Source organism: Pyxicephalus adspersus, chromosome Z, assembly GCF_032062135.1.
Source record: "Pyxicephalus adspersus chromosome Z, UCB_Pads_2.0, whole genome shotgun sequence".
NCBI classification, from domain to species: Eukaryota; Metazoa; Chordata; class Amphibia; order Anura; family Pyxicephalidae; genus Pyxicephalus; species Pyxicephalus adspersus.
The window spans coordinates 86,881,104-86,898,188 of record NC_092871.1 but is presented as its reverse complement, the minus strand read 5'-3'; the positions used below and the strand labels follow the sequence as shown (position 1 = coordinate 86,898,188).

The 17,085-nt window shown below is 44.1% G+C and overlaps 2 protein-coding genes across 7 annotated transcripts in view; one reads left to right on the top strand and one right to left on the bottom strand.

The window, feature by feature from the left end:
• The first annotated feature begins 3,653 nt into the window (after positions 1 to 3,653).
• Positions 3,654 to 11,794, top strand: LOC140344471 (START domain-containing protein 10-like). The gene is made up of 6 exons (XM_072431614.1): positions 3,654 to 4,320; positions 8,417 to 8,564; positions 8,646 to 8,749; positions 9,161 to 9,278; positions 9,998 to 10,050; positions 10,387 to 11,794. The coding sequence occupies exons 1-6, from the start codon at positions 4,159 to 4,161 to the stop codon at positions 10,624 to 10,626; spliced, it is 825 nt and encodes a 274-aa protein (XP_072287715.1). The 5' UTR covers positions 3,654 to 4,158; the 3' UTR covers positions 10,627 to 11,794.
• Positions 11,795 to 12,920: 1,126 nt separating this feature from the next.
• LOC140344470 (uncharacterized) overlaps positions 12,921 to 17,085 on the bottom strand; it is an 11,788-nt gene continuing 7,623 nt past the window's right edge. For 4 of the 6 annotated variants that reach the window (XM_072431608.1, XM_072431613.1, XM_072431612.1 and 1 more), the window contains 4 exons: positions 16,703 to 16,801; positions 15,604 to 15,783; positions 14,691 to 14,731; positions 13,175 to 13,924 (listed from right to left, as the gene is read on the bottom strand). In XM_072431608.1, the coding sequence (XP_072287709.1) occupies positions 13,763 to 13,924; positions 14,691 to 14,731; positions 15,604 to 15,783; positions 16,703 to 16,801 (482 nt within the window). In that variant the 3' untranslated portion in view covers positions 13,175 to 13,762. Of the gene's footprint in view, positions 13,155 to 13,174; positions 13,925 to 14,690; positions 14,732 to 15,603; positions 15,784 to 16,702; positions 16,802 to 17,085 lie in introns of those variants that run through there. The other 2 variants (XM_072431610.1, XM_072431611.1) reach the window with 2 other exon arrangements.

Here is a 17,085-nt window from a genome sequence, read left to right as displayed (position 1 = left end):
TTGGAGATGCTCCTCTATACCAACCTCTACTCATCTGGGCTTTCCACAAGCTTTTGGTCTGATATTTCTTACCATGACAGCCATATGGCTTCAGGCATGAAGTCTATAGACCGTGTAAGTTGGCCATAAATTGAGCTTCTGCCCTACACATTCCTTCATAGTTCTGAGAAGAGTTTCTGCAAGATTTTGGGGGGTGTCTGTGGGAATTTGCCTCCTATTGGTGAGGTCAGTTACTGATGCTCAATCAGGAGACCTGGCTTTAATGTGATCTTGGGCTTCCCATCTAAAACCATGGCCAATAATATGGAATTGCCCACTTATTAACATCCACTCTTACCAAAAGATTTTGGAGGGTGTCTGTAGGGATTTGACCCCATTGGGGAGGTCAGGTACTTATGGTTAGGATTTGCCCCCATTGGGGAAGACAGGTACTGATGGTGGGGATTTGCCCCCATTGGGGAGGTCAGGTACTGATGGTGGGGATTTGCCCCCATTGGGGAGGTCAGGTACTGATGGTGGGGATTTGCCCCCATTGGAGAGTTCAGGTACTGATGGTGGGGATTTGCCCCCATTGAGGAAGTCGGGTATTGATGGTGGGGGTTTGCCCCCCCTATTGGTGAGGTCAGGTACTAATGGTAGGAATTTGCCCCAATTGGTGAGGTCAGGTACTGATGGTGGGAATTTGCCCCAATTGGTGAGGTCAGGTGCAGATGTTGGATGGGAAGACCTGGCTCACCATTCCATTTCATCCAAAAGGTGTTCAGTAGGGTTGAGGTCAGGGCTCTGTGCAGGACTTTCAAGTTCCTCAATGGTGACCTTGTGTCTTTATGGAGCTGGCTTTGTACCCTGGGGCACCCAATGGTCCGCAATGTCTTTGATGTAGGATTACCAGAACCCCTCAATGGGGACACCCTCACAGGAGAAGCTCCAAATAATTGGCCATGTAGCTACCTATAGGTGTGATGGTCAGATGTCCATGTCCTTTTGGGAAATTGTCTCAGCCTAGTGGTGCAGTGATGTGTTTGTTTTCAGCTTTTCCCTTTCTTGTAGGATGTGACAGACGTGTCCTATATTTAGTTGATGACTTGGTGATGAATGTTTAATGATTGGGTTCATACACACAAGTGAGTCTGATTTGGGGAAAAACGTTTTGGAAATTGTCGTCGTGTTCCCATAATCCTTTTCTAGGTCAGATTTAGTTATGGTAAGATTGACACAATGTGCCTAATGATAAGAATTAGGAGAACACAGAGTTTGTGCTTTAGGTGAACTATAGTGAAGTCCTCATAGAGAAGGATTGAGGAGGAGAGGAAGCTCTGCCCATCCGGGAGGATACACCTGGCGCACACAGAGCCTACCTGCCCCTCCCCCGACATTCTCACCTTTACCACACTTCTCCACTATAAATACCTGTCCGGGCCAGGCATGGGGGAAGTATGTGACCACCTCCCAGTGTGCAGTGCCCAGGAATGGGTTGGGTATTGAGGAGGGCTATCAAAATGGGTAACAGATTCTTCCAAGTTTGGCTATCAGTAACTTGACCCCTCCCCAGGGATAAATCGTGGACAATATACACAAGCAATGTAAGTCCTCAAGAAAGCTCCAACTTTTATCTTTAAAAGTCCGTTCTTGAGTTCCAGTCAGAGATTTTGCCTAGGCTATTATGTTCTGAATCTGCCGCAGGCAGGAGAAAGCATTTCTTCATCTTGTCAGTCACTGAAATCCAAATTGTAACTTTGTTTCCAATCACAAGGTGAGGAACTGATCCATGTCAGACTGGCAGATACCCCCAATTACCTGGATGAGTCAGAACTGCCCCCTCCCCACTTACAAGTCCATAGGAATGTTGGATTGACTTAAAGCAGAATGGAGCTGAGAAAGTCAAGTTCAGGTCAAATATAAACTGGAGGAATCTCAAGCTGACTTTGATGGAAGTGGAATGCACTTGGAAGCCTTTTATATTTGCACATTGACACAAGTGAAAGGTTAATGGGTGATCACTAGGAACTACACAATTGTGACAATGTTACCCATGGGTGAAGCCTAGATAAAGATGGCAATGGTCTTCCAGCCACATAGAAGAATAGGTAAAACATAGGTAATGGCAGGAGAAATGTTTTCTTTTTTGGAGTACTAAACACCCGCCGGGTTTACATTTTTCATTGGTTGGCAGGAAATCATGGAAACTTCCACAGGTGAAGCTCAAACATGAAGAAAGATGGAAACATAACATGGATCAGTGAAGAGTTTGCCGGCTGATGAAAGATTCCTGCCAAGAAATGATGAATGTCAGCCTCAGCAGGAAAACACCTTTTGTTTTTATTCGGTGAATGTGGACAGAAGCCGGTGACACCCTGACGGTTTGTCAATGGTTTCTCAAATCTCCAAACATAGGCTGGGGTGGGAGGGCTAATGTCCCCATGAATGAGCTATTACCACTGAGTATACGTGTCAGGGGTTTGGGGTAACCAGTGGGCCCCTGAAGGAGGAAAGATGGCTGACATGCCTACCGCTGCAATGTTCTTGGAAGTCTTAAAATCAAAGCATCAACGAGGATTATTCATCTGGTCCACCATCAACGGGTCCTATTGGGCATCATTTATATATTGCCGGCTGGAGGTTTTTGAAACCTTTGTGGAACTATAGAAGAACTTCAGATGGTAACACACTTTGGAAATTGCTTCATCTTCTCAAAAACTTCCCCTTCTTTGGGGTAGACCAGAGATTTGGCCACCACTGTGGTCTCAACCCATTGAGTCCATGAGGATGGTTTGTGGTTACATGTATGGCCACCCTAGATAAGAGTTCCTGTGGAGAGAAGGATCTCATGGGTTTCCTCAGACCATCAGTCAGGACGAAGGAGATGTGTTGGTTGGACATTGGTGACACATTGTAACTCCACCATGGTATGCCAGGGACGGGGCCACATGTCTCCTGGTTGGCCAATCTTGGACTTTTAAGGCCACTATAGATAAGAGTTCCTGTGGAGAGGAGGATCTCATGGGGTTCCTCAGACCATCAGTCGGGAGGGAGGAGATGTGTTGGTTTGACATTGGTGACATATTGATTGTAACTCCACCATGGTATGCCAGGGACGGGGCCACATGTCTACTGGTTGGCCCAGAAATACCAGCCCTGTGTAAGCTCAAGTCTTATCCCCAGTCTAGCCTCTCCTCCATCATGTGACAGAGCTAGGCCAATCACCAATGCGATCACATGCTTCCCACTTACCTAAAAGTACCCAGCTGAACAGAATGGGAGGGTGTAAAGAAAAAAAATCTGGACATAGCTGGTGGGTGTAATTGGGTTGGCGGAGGATTTATTGGCCCCAATATCTAAATTAAGACTGACCTCCTCCCTGGGGACAGTTATAGTTCTTGTGGTGTAGTGGCGGCCCATCCACCAGCAGGGGTCAGTGTGTGTCACCTCCACCCCAACGCCCAGTGGTGTCTTCTATGTGATGGGAAAGCGGCAGCTGCTCTCCACCCACAACCGTCTTATCTTAATTCTACGTCAGCGTTTATGACAGATTATTGCAACGTTTATTTACCCCCAACCACCGCCTGATATGGAGCTGCCATTTCCATGCAACCTGCAGAAATACATTGATCCTGCCAATACCACACTTCCTGTCTCAGGGTGACAACATTCATTTTCCATACTGCATCAAGACAACAGATATAAGCCGGGACTACAGAAGCCCTCCCATTAAATATAGCACATGGGGGTGTTCTGTAGTTCACTGATAGCCACATGCATTGTAACTGATAATTAACAGAGAACAAAGGAAGTTATCAGGTCATTGGCAGGATCACCAATAGATATTTAACACACAGGGATTTTAGTTTGGGGGTTCAGCCATGGGGAAGCCCCTTTTATGAAGATTGATGTGATTATTTCACATATTATAATGTGTTGGAGGATCTCTAACCAATCACATCGTCCCTTTCTAATAGTAACAGGTTGGTGGCCCCATTCTCCGGTGATTTCTCCCATACAGGTGGATGAGCAGCCAATCAGGTGAGAGCTGCGCAGCGGTGGGCGGGGCATGACTTCCTTGGTTCCAGGTGCGGTGACTCCGGGGTGACAATCGGCTTTCACCTGCAGCTAGGGAAACTGCTGCTGCGCCCCGGTGGGGTCACATGATAGGTCCCTGCCATGGCCCAGGAGGTGCCCGCGGTCCCGGATGACGCCCTGTTCCGTTCCTTCCAGTGCCAGTGTGACGACGATGCCGGCTGGACGAGCTGCTATAAGAAGCCGGGGATCGGGGTGTGGATGAGGCCGCCGGAGGGGAGAAGCAGCCCGGTACACACGGTGAAGGTAGGTGATCGTACGATGTCAGGTCGGTGCGATGTGTGTCCGATCTGTCACCTTGTCTCTATACTCCATCACCTGCCCATCAGTCACTAAACATCCGGGGTGTCCGAGCCCCCTCATCATGTGACCACTTCATCATGGCAGGAGGTCACAGCCACAAGGGGGCGCTGTAAAGGTTGGGGTAGTTAAAGAGACCCTGTTTGTCCCTGTATGAGTATAGGGGTCACCGTACGAGCATTGGAGTCACTCTGCGACTATTGAGGTCACCATACCAGTATTGGGGTCACCTTGCAAGTATTGGGGTCATCGTCCGACTATTGAGGTCATGGTATGCATATTGGGGTCACCATACAAGTATTGGGGTCACCGTGCAAGTATTGGGGTCATAGTATGAGCAATGGGGTCACCGTGCAAGTTTTGGGGTCACCGTACGAGCCATGCACATTGCGCTTTGCGTTTCTTTTTTTTGGTGCCATTCACAGTGAACGAACCTGCGACTGCGGTGAGTCGGTGTGGGAGGAGCCTTACATGACCCAGTCACATGACCACAATAGTCAGAACTCACCTGTCCGGTGGGTGAGACATTCACTCTTTAGTGGGGCTCCACCCACAGGACAGGAAGTATTCACGTTTGTACCCCCTGAACATGGGGCAAGATTACTCTAATTGCCCCTCTTGTGGATCTGTAGGAAAATTTCTGCCATTTTATTACATCATTACAGTACCCAGAAATGGGGTTTGGGCGTGGCAGGGGCGTGCCCAAGCTGCCCCTCTAACCATTTTAGAAGTTTGTAGGGGCAGCTTCTCCTGTCAAGGGGTCAACACTGGAATATTCCTGGGGTCACCCGAGGTCCAGGGTCAGGAGTTTTTGCCAGGGGGTCATTTCAGGATTGAGATGGCGGGGCAGTTCTAGGGGGTTAGAGGATCACAATTAAGGGAATGGAGATAGTCCCAGGGGGTCAGGGGTTTAGTATTAGGGGGGCATTCCTAGGGGGGCATTCCCAGGGGGTCAGGATGAGGGGGGACCCAGGGGATGAGGGTGTAGAAAGGCCCCTGGGTGTTGGGGTAGGGGAGGAAGATCTCTCAGAATGAAGGGACTGGGATGGGGGATGAAAGAAAGGAATCAGAAGAGAAAGGTCCCTGGGGATACCCATCCTCCCCTTCACCCTCCCCCACCCTGGGGTTCACAGGAAACTGCAGATGATTTCTGATAACAGAAGTGTAAATGTGTTCCTTACATTGAATTTTGGTATCTACAGCCGGACTCCATCAGTAAAATCTTCAGCTTTCATTATATTAATCACTGGTGATCCTGCCAGGAAGTTCATGTTAAGGCAATTCCTGTTATAAGGTGACAACACTCTGCTCTGCTTCTCTGTTGTGTTTTTGTGTTGTCACCTTGTCAGAAGGCTTCCCATGGAGTCAGCTCTCTGCTCTTGTTTTCCACTTCTTATCTCTTTGCACTGACATTTCTCAGTCGGTTTCCTGATGGTGACAACAGCAGGTCATCCCTGTGTAATGTGTGCTAAGTCAGCTACTTGTAGTCACCCTCTGCAGATTTTCACCAGATCGATTGTACCCACAGTGACTCCATTGTTTTGAGTGTTAGATTGGTTCCCCGTCAGGCCGGCACCTTTTTATCAGCAGCACGATCCTTTCTCTGTTATTCTCCTGAACAAACATTCAGGCTGAGACCTTCAGAGTGATATTGACGCATACATCGAATTCCTGACTCCAGTCCGTTGTATTCCGTTCCGCTTCCAACAAAATTCACCAATCACAAATCTGAAGTTTAGTTTTACAAAAATTTTTTTTAAATAAACTGTGATTACAGTCACATGACTGGTGTCAACTCCTCCTACCATCTGAAGAGTGGGAGGGACCTTCTAGCACCGCCTACTTCTCATCCCACCCATGAGGTTCTCAGCAGGACTGATGCTATGATATCACAATGCGAGTGGTCAGCTGACACCTGCACTGAGCAATCAGCATTCCCCTATTCTGGTGTCAGGGTCCTGCGCTCCTCCATCTGGCTGCAATGCCTTCTCTGTGACACCATGAAAAGTAGCAATGAATACAATGTAATCACAATATTGTTACATTGTATGCGCCATCTGCAAATCAGAGAGAAGCCTCTGGTCACATGATCCCACATGGTCACATGACTCCAGTATAGGGAACGTTATTACAATAAATAACATTTGCTGCTTTTTTGACCAGAACCACCATTTCTATATTTCTCACCCCCCACAGGGTAGATAAATCTGATAGCAGCATTCTGCAGCCAAGTCCCCTAACTCTCTGTGTGGAGTCAGCGGAGAGCCAAACCAATAGCCATCCAATTAGCAAAATCCATTCTTGCTAAATGGAGATTCCTGAGTCCTCAGGGGCGTGTCAGAGCCCTGCCACTCCTTCCACAGCAAAGCTCCACCCCTGCAGAAGCTGGCCAGGGTCAGACCTTTCTGCTCAGGCTGTGGCTGCTTTCTGTAGATTTGCCATATAACCTGGCATGTGTTTGTTTCTTTACCCTTGAAATAGATGTAACTGATCTTAAGTGGGGAGACAGCAGTCTCTAATTGGCTCACAGCTGAAACAGAAAAACATCAATAACACTGGGAAACAATTTTGAACACATTTTTTGTTGACTTAAATTTTTAAGCTTATTTACACTAAAATAGGTATGCTGATTCTGAAAGTACACTTAGTTTTCTTCTATCATGTCAGGTTTTTCTCTACTGCTTATATTAATGCAATTACTGTAGTGTGGATTTGTATCGGCTATTCATTTACACACAGACAGTGTGATCAGAGGTTGTGCGCTGCTCTACATAGTGAATAAGCAAAACTTATTTTTCTACATACACATGTATTTCCTTTCTCTCAGATCATGTCTGGCTCTGCTGTTTCTGTTATAAGAGTCTAAACATCCCTGATTCATTTTGTTATATCTGTGGCAGTTTCACCATTCCCAGTCATAGGGTGAATATCAGCACATTTGTAGAGCAAGCCTATTTGTCATATTTCAAAGTTAAACTTGGTGATCAGGATAAGTCTTGGGCCCCTCATAAGGTGTGTACACAGTGTGTCGAGGGTTTACAGATGTGTACAAAGGGAACACGTGATAAGATGATATTTGGTATACCTATGGTTTGGTGAGAGCCAGGAGATCATTTCAGTGACTGTTACTTTTGTATAGTGAAAACTTCAGGATATAACAAGAAAAATAAATGTCACATAGAGTATCCTAGTCTACCATCGGCTATACGCCCAGTGGTCATTCAGATGAAATCCCAGTGCCGGTTTTCCTTACACTATCCTCTCTTATAGAACATGATTATGGGGATGAACTAGGTGACAACAATGATGAAGAGTTTGAAATTGAAGAGGACTCTGTAAGGGATTTGATCAGCATGAGTTGAGTGATTTGGGACTATAGAAGAAGGCTTCAGAACTCTTTGCATGGAGACTACATGAGAAAAACTTACTTGAAAAAGGAACAAAGGTATCGTACTTTCCAACCAGAGAAATTGCATTTCTGCTGTACTTTGGAAGTGACAGTGGCTTTGTGTATTGCCATAACATACCTGGTTTAATGGAGGAATTGGGAATTCCAATCTATAACTCAACTGAATGGCGACTATTCATCGATAGCTCAAAGCAGAGCTTAAAGTGTGTCCTCCTTCACAATGGCAATATATTTGGGTCAGTCCCAAAGCAAGGTGAATGATTCCCCCAAGATCTGAAGGTCATGGAAGGACGGTATCAGGGTAGATGGGATGTACATATGATGGCTGACTATTGTTGGAGCATCCGGCGGGATTGTCCTAACACTGAACACTCCAGGAAAAGCTATAACGGTAAATTTTTACCTTAACCGCTTACCTGATTAATTTTCAAATGTTTTACTGTAAAAAAAATGTCAGAGTAACAATAAATCCTTTGTATGACTATATAAAGTAACTGGGGTCTACTATATAGAGTAACTGGGGTCATTTCTGGATTCACCACCCAATATGAGTAAAAAACAAATGTAAGAACTAACTCAACACAAAATGTGTTCCCCAGTGTAACCAATGGTTGATTGTTCCTCTTTCCCCAGGGTCGCATGGTATTCCCGGACGTTGCTGCAGAAACGGTGTACGACGTTCTTCACGACATTGAATATCGCAGGAAGTGGGACGTGACCATGATAGAAACCCAGGACATCGCCCGCCTGTCTGTGAACGCCGACGTCGGCTATTACTCCTGTAAGTGGGCGCTGTGTATGAAGGACGCTTCTGATATGTGTCACCCCCACCCTTCTCATGACTCCTCTTCCCCTCCCACAGGGAAGTGCCCCAAACCTCTGAAGAATCGTGATGTTGTCACCTTGCGCTCCTGGCTCGTCTTACCTGACTCCTACATCATCATCAATTTCTCTGTCAAACACAACGTAAGTGACGGCAGTGACCCCAATCATTCCCAATTATTCAGACGCAGATATTTTTAAATCTGCAGCTTTTATAAAAATATTCGCTGGTGATCCTGCCACGAAGGTCCTCATTCGGGCACTTCCTGTAGGGTGACAACGTTCTTTATCCATCTCCAAATTGCACTTTGGAGTTGTCACATGGCTGGAGACTTCTGTTTTACCCTGGTTGTATGATGAATGCTGAAGTAAACCTTTCCATTGGAAGCATGTGACATAGGATGTTGTCGCCCTATAAAATGAAATGCCTTTGTGGCAGGATCACCAGGGATTAATATAATAAAAGTTTTAGCTTTTTGTCATCATCAGGTGTGTGCAAATCTGTTCATTGGTAACAATCGGCTCTGATTCTGACTTCCACGTATTTGTCTGCAGATGTATCCACCTCGCAAGGACTTGGTACGAGCCGTCTCTCACCTGGCAGGATATCTAATTAAATCTAATGGCCCCACAAGCTGTACCCTGACCTACCTTGCACAGGTGGACCCCAGAGGTAAGTGGGTGTGATTGGTAAGAGCTATAATAATTCCAGGATTGAGCCATCAGATTGGATAGGACGATTGATGAGGACACTGAGGATATTCTATACAGAAGAGATATGTGAAATGCGTTGGGTGCAGAAATCTGATATATTGCAGCTCTCCATTCCTGTAATATGGCAGTTGCATTCTTTTTCTATTCTCAGTATTCTTAGGCTTTTTTTCCTCTTTATTCTCACCAGATGATCCTGCCAGTAATACATTTCCTGTCTGGGGGTGGCTACAATCCTTGCACTGGTTCTGTGGAGGAGGAATGTGGCCAACCTAGGACAGTGCCACCTGTAGCGGAGGGGGGAGGGTAGATGGATTCATAGATTCTGATGGACTTAATGAATAAAGAAACAAAGGCTAAACTCCAGATATCACTTTGTAATTGTTGTTTTTTTTTTCCATTTTAGAATAAAATTTTGTAATAAATACATTAATATATAAAATGAATATCTGGCACATTGTGGTCCCCCCCCCCCCATCAGTGTCAAATGGTTTATTCCAAACACCTTACTGCCGCTGTTGGTCTTTTAGGAAGTTGATGAATGAATCAGCTCACGAGCTGACGTTCCATTATAAAAAGGAACTTTACTAACCCGAAGTAAAGAGGGAATGGAGTTTATTTTAATTATACCAGTGAATGTAAATTGTGTCCACAAAACGAGACAACATTTTTGTTTTTCAGGTTCCCTACCAAAGTGGGTGGTTAATAAATCTTCCCAGTATCTGGCCCCAAAGGTAAGTAGTGCCGGGGTCACTATATCTTTCTCTTTGGTATGTTGTAGAGATTTCTGAAAATTATACACAGAGATTAAAAGAATTCCCTCCAACACGTTTCAGCAGTACACAGACCCTTTGTCAGGGCTTTGGGCTGACACATGTTGGACCAATAGAATCAGAGAGATCCAGGGTAGGGGTGTTGGTTAATTAAATAATAAATGGAGGTGGAGCTTGTGAGCACATTAGTCACCACACTATTGGCTGATTGGATTGCACAGGGAATCCCATCTGAATTTTGTCTTCAGTGACCCCCACATTTCATGGCAGTGACCCCGGTCCCTTTCTTTAATCCAGATCCTGCGGAAGCTGCACAAGGCGTGCTGTCAGTATCCGGGGTGGAAGAAGAAGAACAAGCCAGAGTTTAAGCCGTGGCTAAATCCTGAGCAGAACACGCTGCCTCGCATATCCCTTAATGAGCTCTTCCTGCAGCGAGCTGAATCCCTGGAACACGTGGATGAAAGTCAGTTGTGCGAGGTGGCTGAGGACAAAGGTGACAACAGCGACGAGGAGGAAGAGAAGACGTCCAAGGGATGAACAGGGACAGAATTAAGGTCACATGGGAGGACACAGGCCAATTGTGTGCCTCAATGTAACGTTGCATGCTACAGCAATCATTTTGAATAAAACTCCAATCTGGAGTAGCAGCGGGCCACAATGGATGCGCCTTAGTGCATTGCATTTCCCCATTCCTCTGCAATGCAATGCACAGGAACGGGCGGTGTGAATAGACCCTTACCCTAGATTTTATTTTAGAAAAATTCATAGATGTTTTGTAATAATTCGATTAATTTGCTGATTGTAGCAGAACATGGAGCAGGTGTAAAAGATACAAAAGCTCTAGCTTCAATACTACAATTATAAAATGTATTTTAATGCAAGCAATGTAAAGAAATGACCTGGGGGGTTCTCCTCAGAGACTAAACCCCCCAACATCTAATAATTTCTTTGCGTCCATGGGCGGAGGACACCACATATTTAGGGAATGCAGTGGTGTCCGCTTCTCCCAGTCTGTGATTAGACAATGAAAGAGCAGAAGGTTGGTTAAGGAAATGTCTCCTCTTATCAGCAGGTTCCTTGTTAACACATTTGCATGCAGCTTATTGGCTTTCTCTTCCAGTGTGAGCTCCCCTATTGGAAGAGGCCGATGCCTGAGGAGTTGCATTGCAACAATATAATTATTGAGGCCTTAATGAACACTGAGCTGCATTCTTGTGGGACTTAGGTTAATATTTTCTTTACCCAATCAATGCTCCAGCAGTGTCCCCTCCTTCCATGATGGCTGTCCTTTTTCAAGCAGAACAATCTGTCATTCGGCATAAAGTGATGAACGCAGTGAATACTGTGGGCTTCTAAGAAAACTTTTTGCTGAACTTCATGAATTGAAACACAGCCCCCCAATAAGTAGATCTATATATCATCAGAAATAAGAGAAATTAGATAACTGATTGGGGAAGACCCCCCTCCTCCATATAGTGTGGGTGCAGGTGGCTTCCCCTATGTACATAACAAAACCAGATTCTCCAGCAAAATGTCACATTGAAATTCTGCAAACTGAATTTCTGTTCCCGATTCCTCTTTTTACCGTCACTGGTGCTATTGATATTTTTAACCTTTTATATCTTTCTGAAATAAATGACTTCCTTTATTTTTGTTAGTGGTTAGGAATGATATAATAATGGCAGTAAAATATTATTTTACAGTTGTGATGGTTTTAATATTCTTCTCTTAACTTTTACTTGGGTTTCATTTACTTATATGGGCTTTTTGAGACTGCCACATTGAAAAAAACCTGTCATGCAGATCTATTTTTCATATAACAACGGGCTGAGTAATGTGCAATACTTCCAGGTATTGGTGACCTAGAGATCACATGACGCCCTCTGATAAGGTGTTCGTTCTGCTCAATATCTAGCTGGCATTGTCAGAAGCAAAGCATATCAATGGCTCTCCTTCAATGACCTACTAATGACTTCCTCACTCATAACCTCATCACACAACCGGCTCCAAGACTTTTCTACAGCTGCCCCAATTGGCCTCCCTCCTATTCGGCTTGCTCATACTTTCTGCTCATTTAAAAAAAAGCCCTCAAAACCCAACGCTTCACCCTCACCTACCCATCTTCTTCTGTCTCTTAAACCCTCACTACTTCCCACCATTCCATATCCACCTCCTATTGTGTGATACTTCCCAACCTCCTAGATTGTAAGCTCTTCTGGGCAGGGTCCTCTCCTCCTCCTGTGTGACCGTCTGTCATATACAACCTCTATTTAAGGTGCAGCGCTGTGTAATATGTTGGTGCTATATAATTCATGTTTAATAATTGCTTAGTATAAGGAAGGATTATGCCCAGCTTGCTGTAGTTTATGGGGGCTCCCTGACTCAGTAGGTTTGCACTATTACACATAAAAAATTCCTGCCAGGTATACACTGTGGCTTTTTCTATTGGTTGTGATGCGTTTACCTGATTCCTTATACAAACGCGGTAGAGTTTATTTTGAAAGGCAGGGCTTCGGGATCGATCCACTGGTTGGGCACCCCTGTCCTGGAGAATGATAGGAGCAGTAAGTTGTATCAGCACCGCTCCCTGCTGCCAGCTGTGGTATGTGTGCAGTCGCTGTTCCTTTAAGAGCCAGTGCTGGTGACCTTGCCGACTGCGCAGGATCACTTGATCCCTAAAATCTATCCTAAAGCACAGGGTCACATGACCAGAAATACTAAACCATATTGTGATCAACTGAGATCATAGCAACCCCCCTTATCCAGACAATCCCTTTGTCTTTTTGTCTTATCATCGACTTTTTGCAAAGAGATGCTGATCAGAGATGACATAACTGTAAATACATTTTATTTATTTTATATTATAATACAAAACTTACATTAATACAGAACATACATAACCATATTACTTTTACAGTGTTGAATACTTTAGACAATATTTATATTTGGCACGTTCCTTTAAGGGTGCTACTTTTGTGATTATTTATAGGCAGCTCCGCAGGGCATTTCCCACTTCCTTCAGTGATCGCTTCTGGTAACTCACCTACTTCCATTTTGCACTTGGCCTGAAGAGTAAGAGAATTATGAGATGTTTATCAAAATGAGACATTTCAGCAGATTTAGGCTTACATCTTACATAAAATAGTTCCATTATCAGCACGGCATACATAGTAATGTATCACTTCCAGGTAGTTACCCCCTCCCCTCCAATCAAGACAACGCCTTTGTCTTTTTCTGGTATCATCCACTTCCTGCAGTGGGATGCTGATCAGAGAGGACACAATTGTGTAAATCTTGGTGTTTGTCCACCAGGAAATACTTCCTCTTGTCTGCATCAGACCGATACCTTCCCAGGCAGGGCCAAAGCTGCAAGCAAGACTAATTCAGTGTTCAACGTATCTGATATCAGGGGCTGTACTAGGGGCCCCTCTATATTAAAGGTCTGTGTATAATATTCATGAATACAAAATGCCATCAGTCTACAGACAGGAGGGAATAGTGATGAGCAGCACTGAAAATGTAAACGGCTGCGAAATAAATAAATCTCTGTAATTCACTCTAAATATCTTTCCCCTAAAGGAGCAGGGTGAGCCCCTGGGTGATTAAGACCCAAGCTATTGTCTGGAGGGGCCCCTGAAGGCCAGTGGGATTGTGCAGTTTGGCCACCAGGGGCTTAGCCCATTAGGAAAAAACATGGCAACATTTTTATGATTAGAACAATCAGCTGCTCACCATCACATTCAGACACATGTCTTGTGTGCTCACCGAGTTGTCTCTTAAGCTCTTCAATCTCCCGAAAAAGTCTTTCAAGCCGCCCCTGGCAGCTCATGCAAGTCTAAGAGGAGAGAGAATGAAGAATTAAAATGAAGATTTTCAGATTATGTGCATGCAAACATTTAAAGCTGAACAGAGAAATAAAAATAAGGAAATAAAATAAAAGGAATTACTGTCCATTCAGAACTGAGCTTTACATAGTTCTGCCACATATCACAGTTCTAACTTGCAGGAGATCCAGGGTTCTGCCTTCACTAAACTGATTGAACAGTGAAAGGAGAAGCAGCAGACTGAGGACTCCATTGTTACTAGATTATTAAAACACAGGACAGAAAGTAAAAATAACCACCATGGGCAGAAAAATGAGTGGATTCCCACAAAATCTATTAGGAATTCTGTTCAGCACTGTGCAGGGAAACCTGTAATCAAAACAGTGAGGGGACATGCCAGATCCCTTATCTAATAGATGGGTAGCATGGTGGCTCAGTGGTTAGCACTCTGGCCTTTGCAGCACTAGGTCCCAGGTCTGAATCTCGGCCAGGGCACTATCTGCATGGAGTTTGCAGGTTCTCCCCATGTTTGTGTGGGTTTCCTCCGGGCACTGAAATGTGGGAAGAAACCAGTTAGGTTAACTGGCTTCCCCCAAACAACTGACCTTAAGACTATTATATTAACATATGATCATGGACGTTGTAAAGTGCTGCATAATATGTTGGCGCTAAAGGGAATAATAATACTGAAATATTTAGCTCCAGGGCAAAGACCTGGAGTATTCCCAGTCTAGAAAAGAAAAGTTCAGTATAGAGATTTTCTTGAATATGTTTTACCTCTTCATGACTGCACTTGACTGACTCTGGTTCAGACATCGCTAAGGAAAGAAAAAGAAATGGTATCATTAGCACAGGGATAGGAAATTAATTGCAGGTCCTCCCTTATTACATCTTTGTGATTGTGTCAGATATGAAAAAGGCCTGCAGCAGTATTTTTACCCTAAGAGTTAAAGGCCCACGGATTGCCCATCCCTGGAAACCACTAAAAGTGTCCAGATGTGCATCTGGTGAATGTAGCTCCCTTTGTACACCCTTCCCTATCTGCAGTGTATAAAAAAAAAAAAAAAAAAAAAAAAAGTTCTAGTACTATATTCATCCCAGCAACGCTGTGTACACACATACAATTATTATATCATGATGATTATTTATCAGTGATAGAATAATTTACAAATCTTGTACACACCACGCCATTCTCTTCTATGGAGTGGGGAGAGAGATAGATGAGTGAGCGGCACCCCGCTGTGCTTTGCTCCATTCACTTGTATTGCTCCTGATCTGTGTGGATGGATCCATGAACATTGGGCGACCTCCATACACATCAGATTCATAAAAGAGAGCCCAACTGTTTGTATGGGGCAAGAATCATCTGACGTGTGTACATCACCCAAGTCTATGAACATTACCCAGGTCACCTATAAATGTAGCCCGGTATTCAACCCTTCCCAATAAGCCTTTGAAGTATCTTTAGTAGTCCAAATATCTTCCATCACGCAATGCTGGATAAATTTAAATTGGATTAGGGGGCCATCTTAAATACATTCCAAAGAATAAATCACATCTTTTGTGATAGAGATATATAAAGCCAACTTGCCAATAAACCCAAACTGAGTAAAACTGATCTGACAAGTTTCTGGTGTAAAGCAGTGTAGATTTGACATTTCTATAGGAGAATCTGAACACAGAATCATACCGTGAGGAAGAACTAAACTTTCTTCAGCGGTCAAGGGAAACTTTGAAGGTTCCATTGTTGGAATATCTGATTTAGGTGTAGGAAGAGACTGTGGTTTTTGCTGCTTGACAAGCAGGCCCTCTTTAGTAAGGAAGGCTTTTTTCTGGGACATCAACCAAGGAATTTCTTGTGGTGTTCTTTCTGTAAAACACAAATTATCAGATTACATCTCTTTATAATTTTTATTAAAGCAGAACAAAAGTTCCACTGTGAAAAATCAACAAATAGGTCCCCCATCTGCCTGATGGCTCCAAGTATCTGGCAAAATGCACAGCTCAGCTTTGGTTGTTCCTCACTGGCTGTGCTTTGGATCTTGGGTGTTACAGAGATAAATGCGGAAGGTTTTTCAGCCAGTGTGACACTTCTAGAGGTGTCTCATTCTTGGTCACCTATGTGCTGTAGTTCCTTCCTTCCACGGAGTGTTTTCTGTAGAGCTAAAAGAGAAGGTGTAAAACCACAACACAGCAGGGCACCAGGAATGTGGCACTTCTGGAAGTATTGGAGGCAAAACGATTTTTCAGCAGAACAGAACGTTGAATTTCAGCAGTGCCGCAGCTAAATCTTTTACTAATCCTTTTCTATACAAGCATTACCTAAATTTGATAGGGAGAATAGCATAAAAACTGTCAGGGATTGCCTAAACAAAATAAAACACAGACACTTCACAAGTACAGGGGTCCTGTGAATACATTCACACAACTCAACAAAGGTTTGATTACAACAGTTACTCTTGGGAAAAGTTGTTGTATGTAATAACCTAAACCCCGTACGAATATATTCAAAGTATGTAAATATTTGTTCTCCATCCCTTGCATGCAATAAACATTAAGGCTGTACTCTAGGCAAGCAGGAAAAACCTCAGATGAACTACATATACTTTCCTCCCAAACTCCAGCCTATACTAGGATTTATAGTAAACAGCCTAATGCTCCCTGAGATGATGGTTCTCCCTCCTGCCAGCACACCTTCGTGTGGGCTCAGATTCACTACTATGTAATGAATTACAGGTGGCCAATACAACAGCTTAATGTTTGTATACTACATCAGCTTGGTTACTTACCTGGAAGCTTGGTTTTTGGTTTTAGGAACGTATGCAGGGTGGACACTGGAAGAGGAGGATGAAGGGCAGAATGCCCCGGTTTCAGAAAACTTTTGATTCCTGCAGATGACATGCAGTATGGTAAATCTTAACATGCAATGCCAAGCTGCAATATTTAAAGCTAGCAAAGTACAATCTTGTAATAAAAGAGAAAAAAACGACTTCAGAGATTGAGACATAATCCTGCACAAAGCATTGATCACACCACATCTGGAATATGCAGTCCAGTCTTGGAATATTGTGGAATTGTAGAGAGTGAAAAGAAGGGGAACTAAACTAATAAAGGATTGGAGGAGCTCAGCTATGAGGAGAGATTAGCTAGGCTGAATTTATTCTCCCTTTGG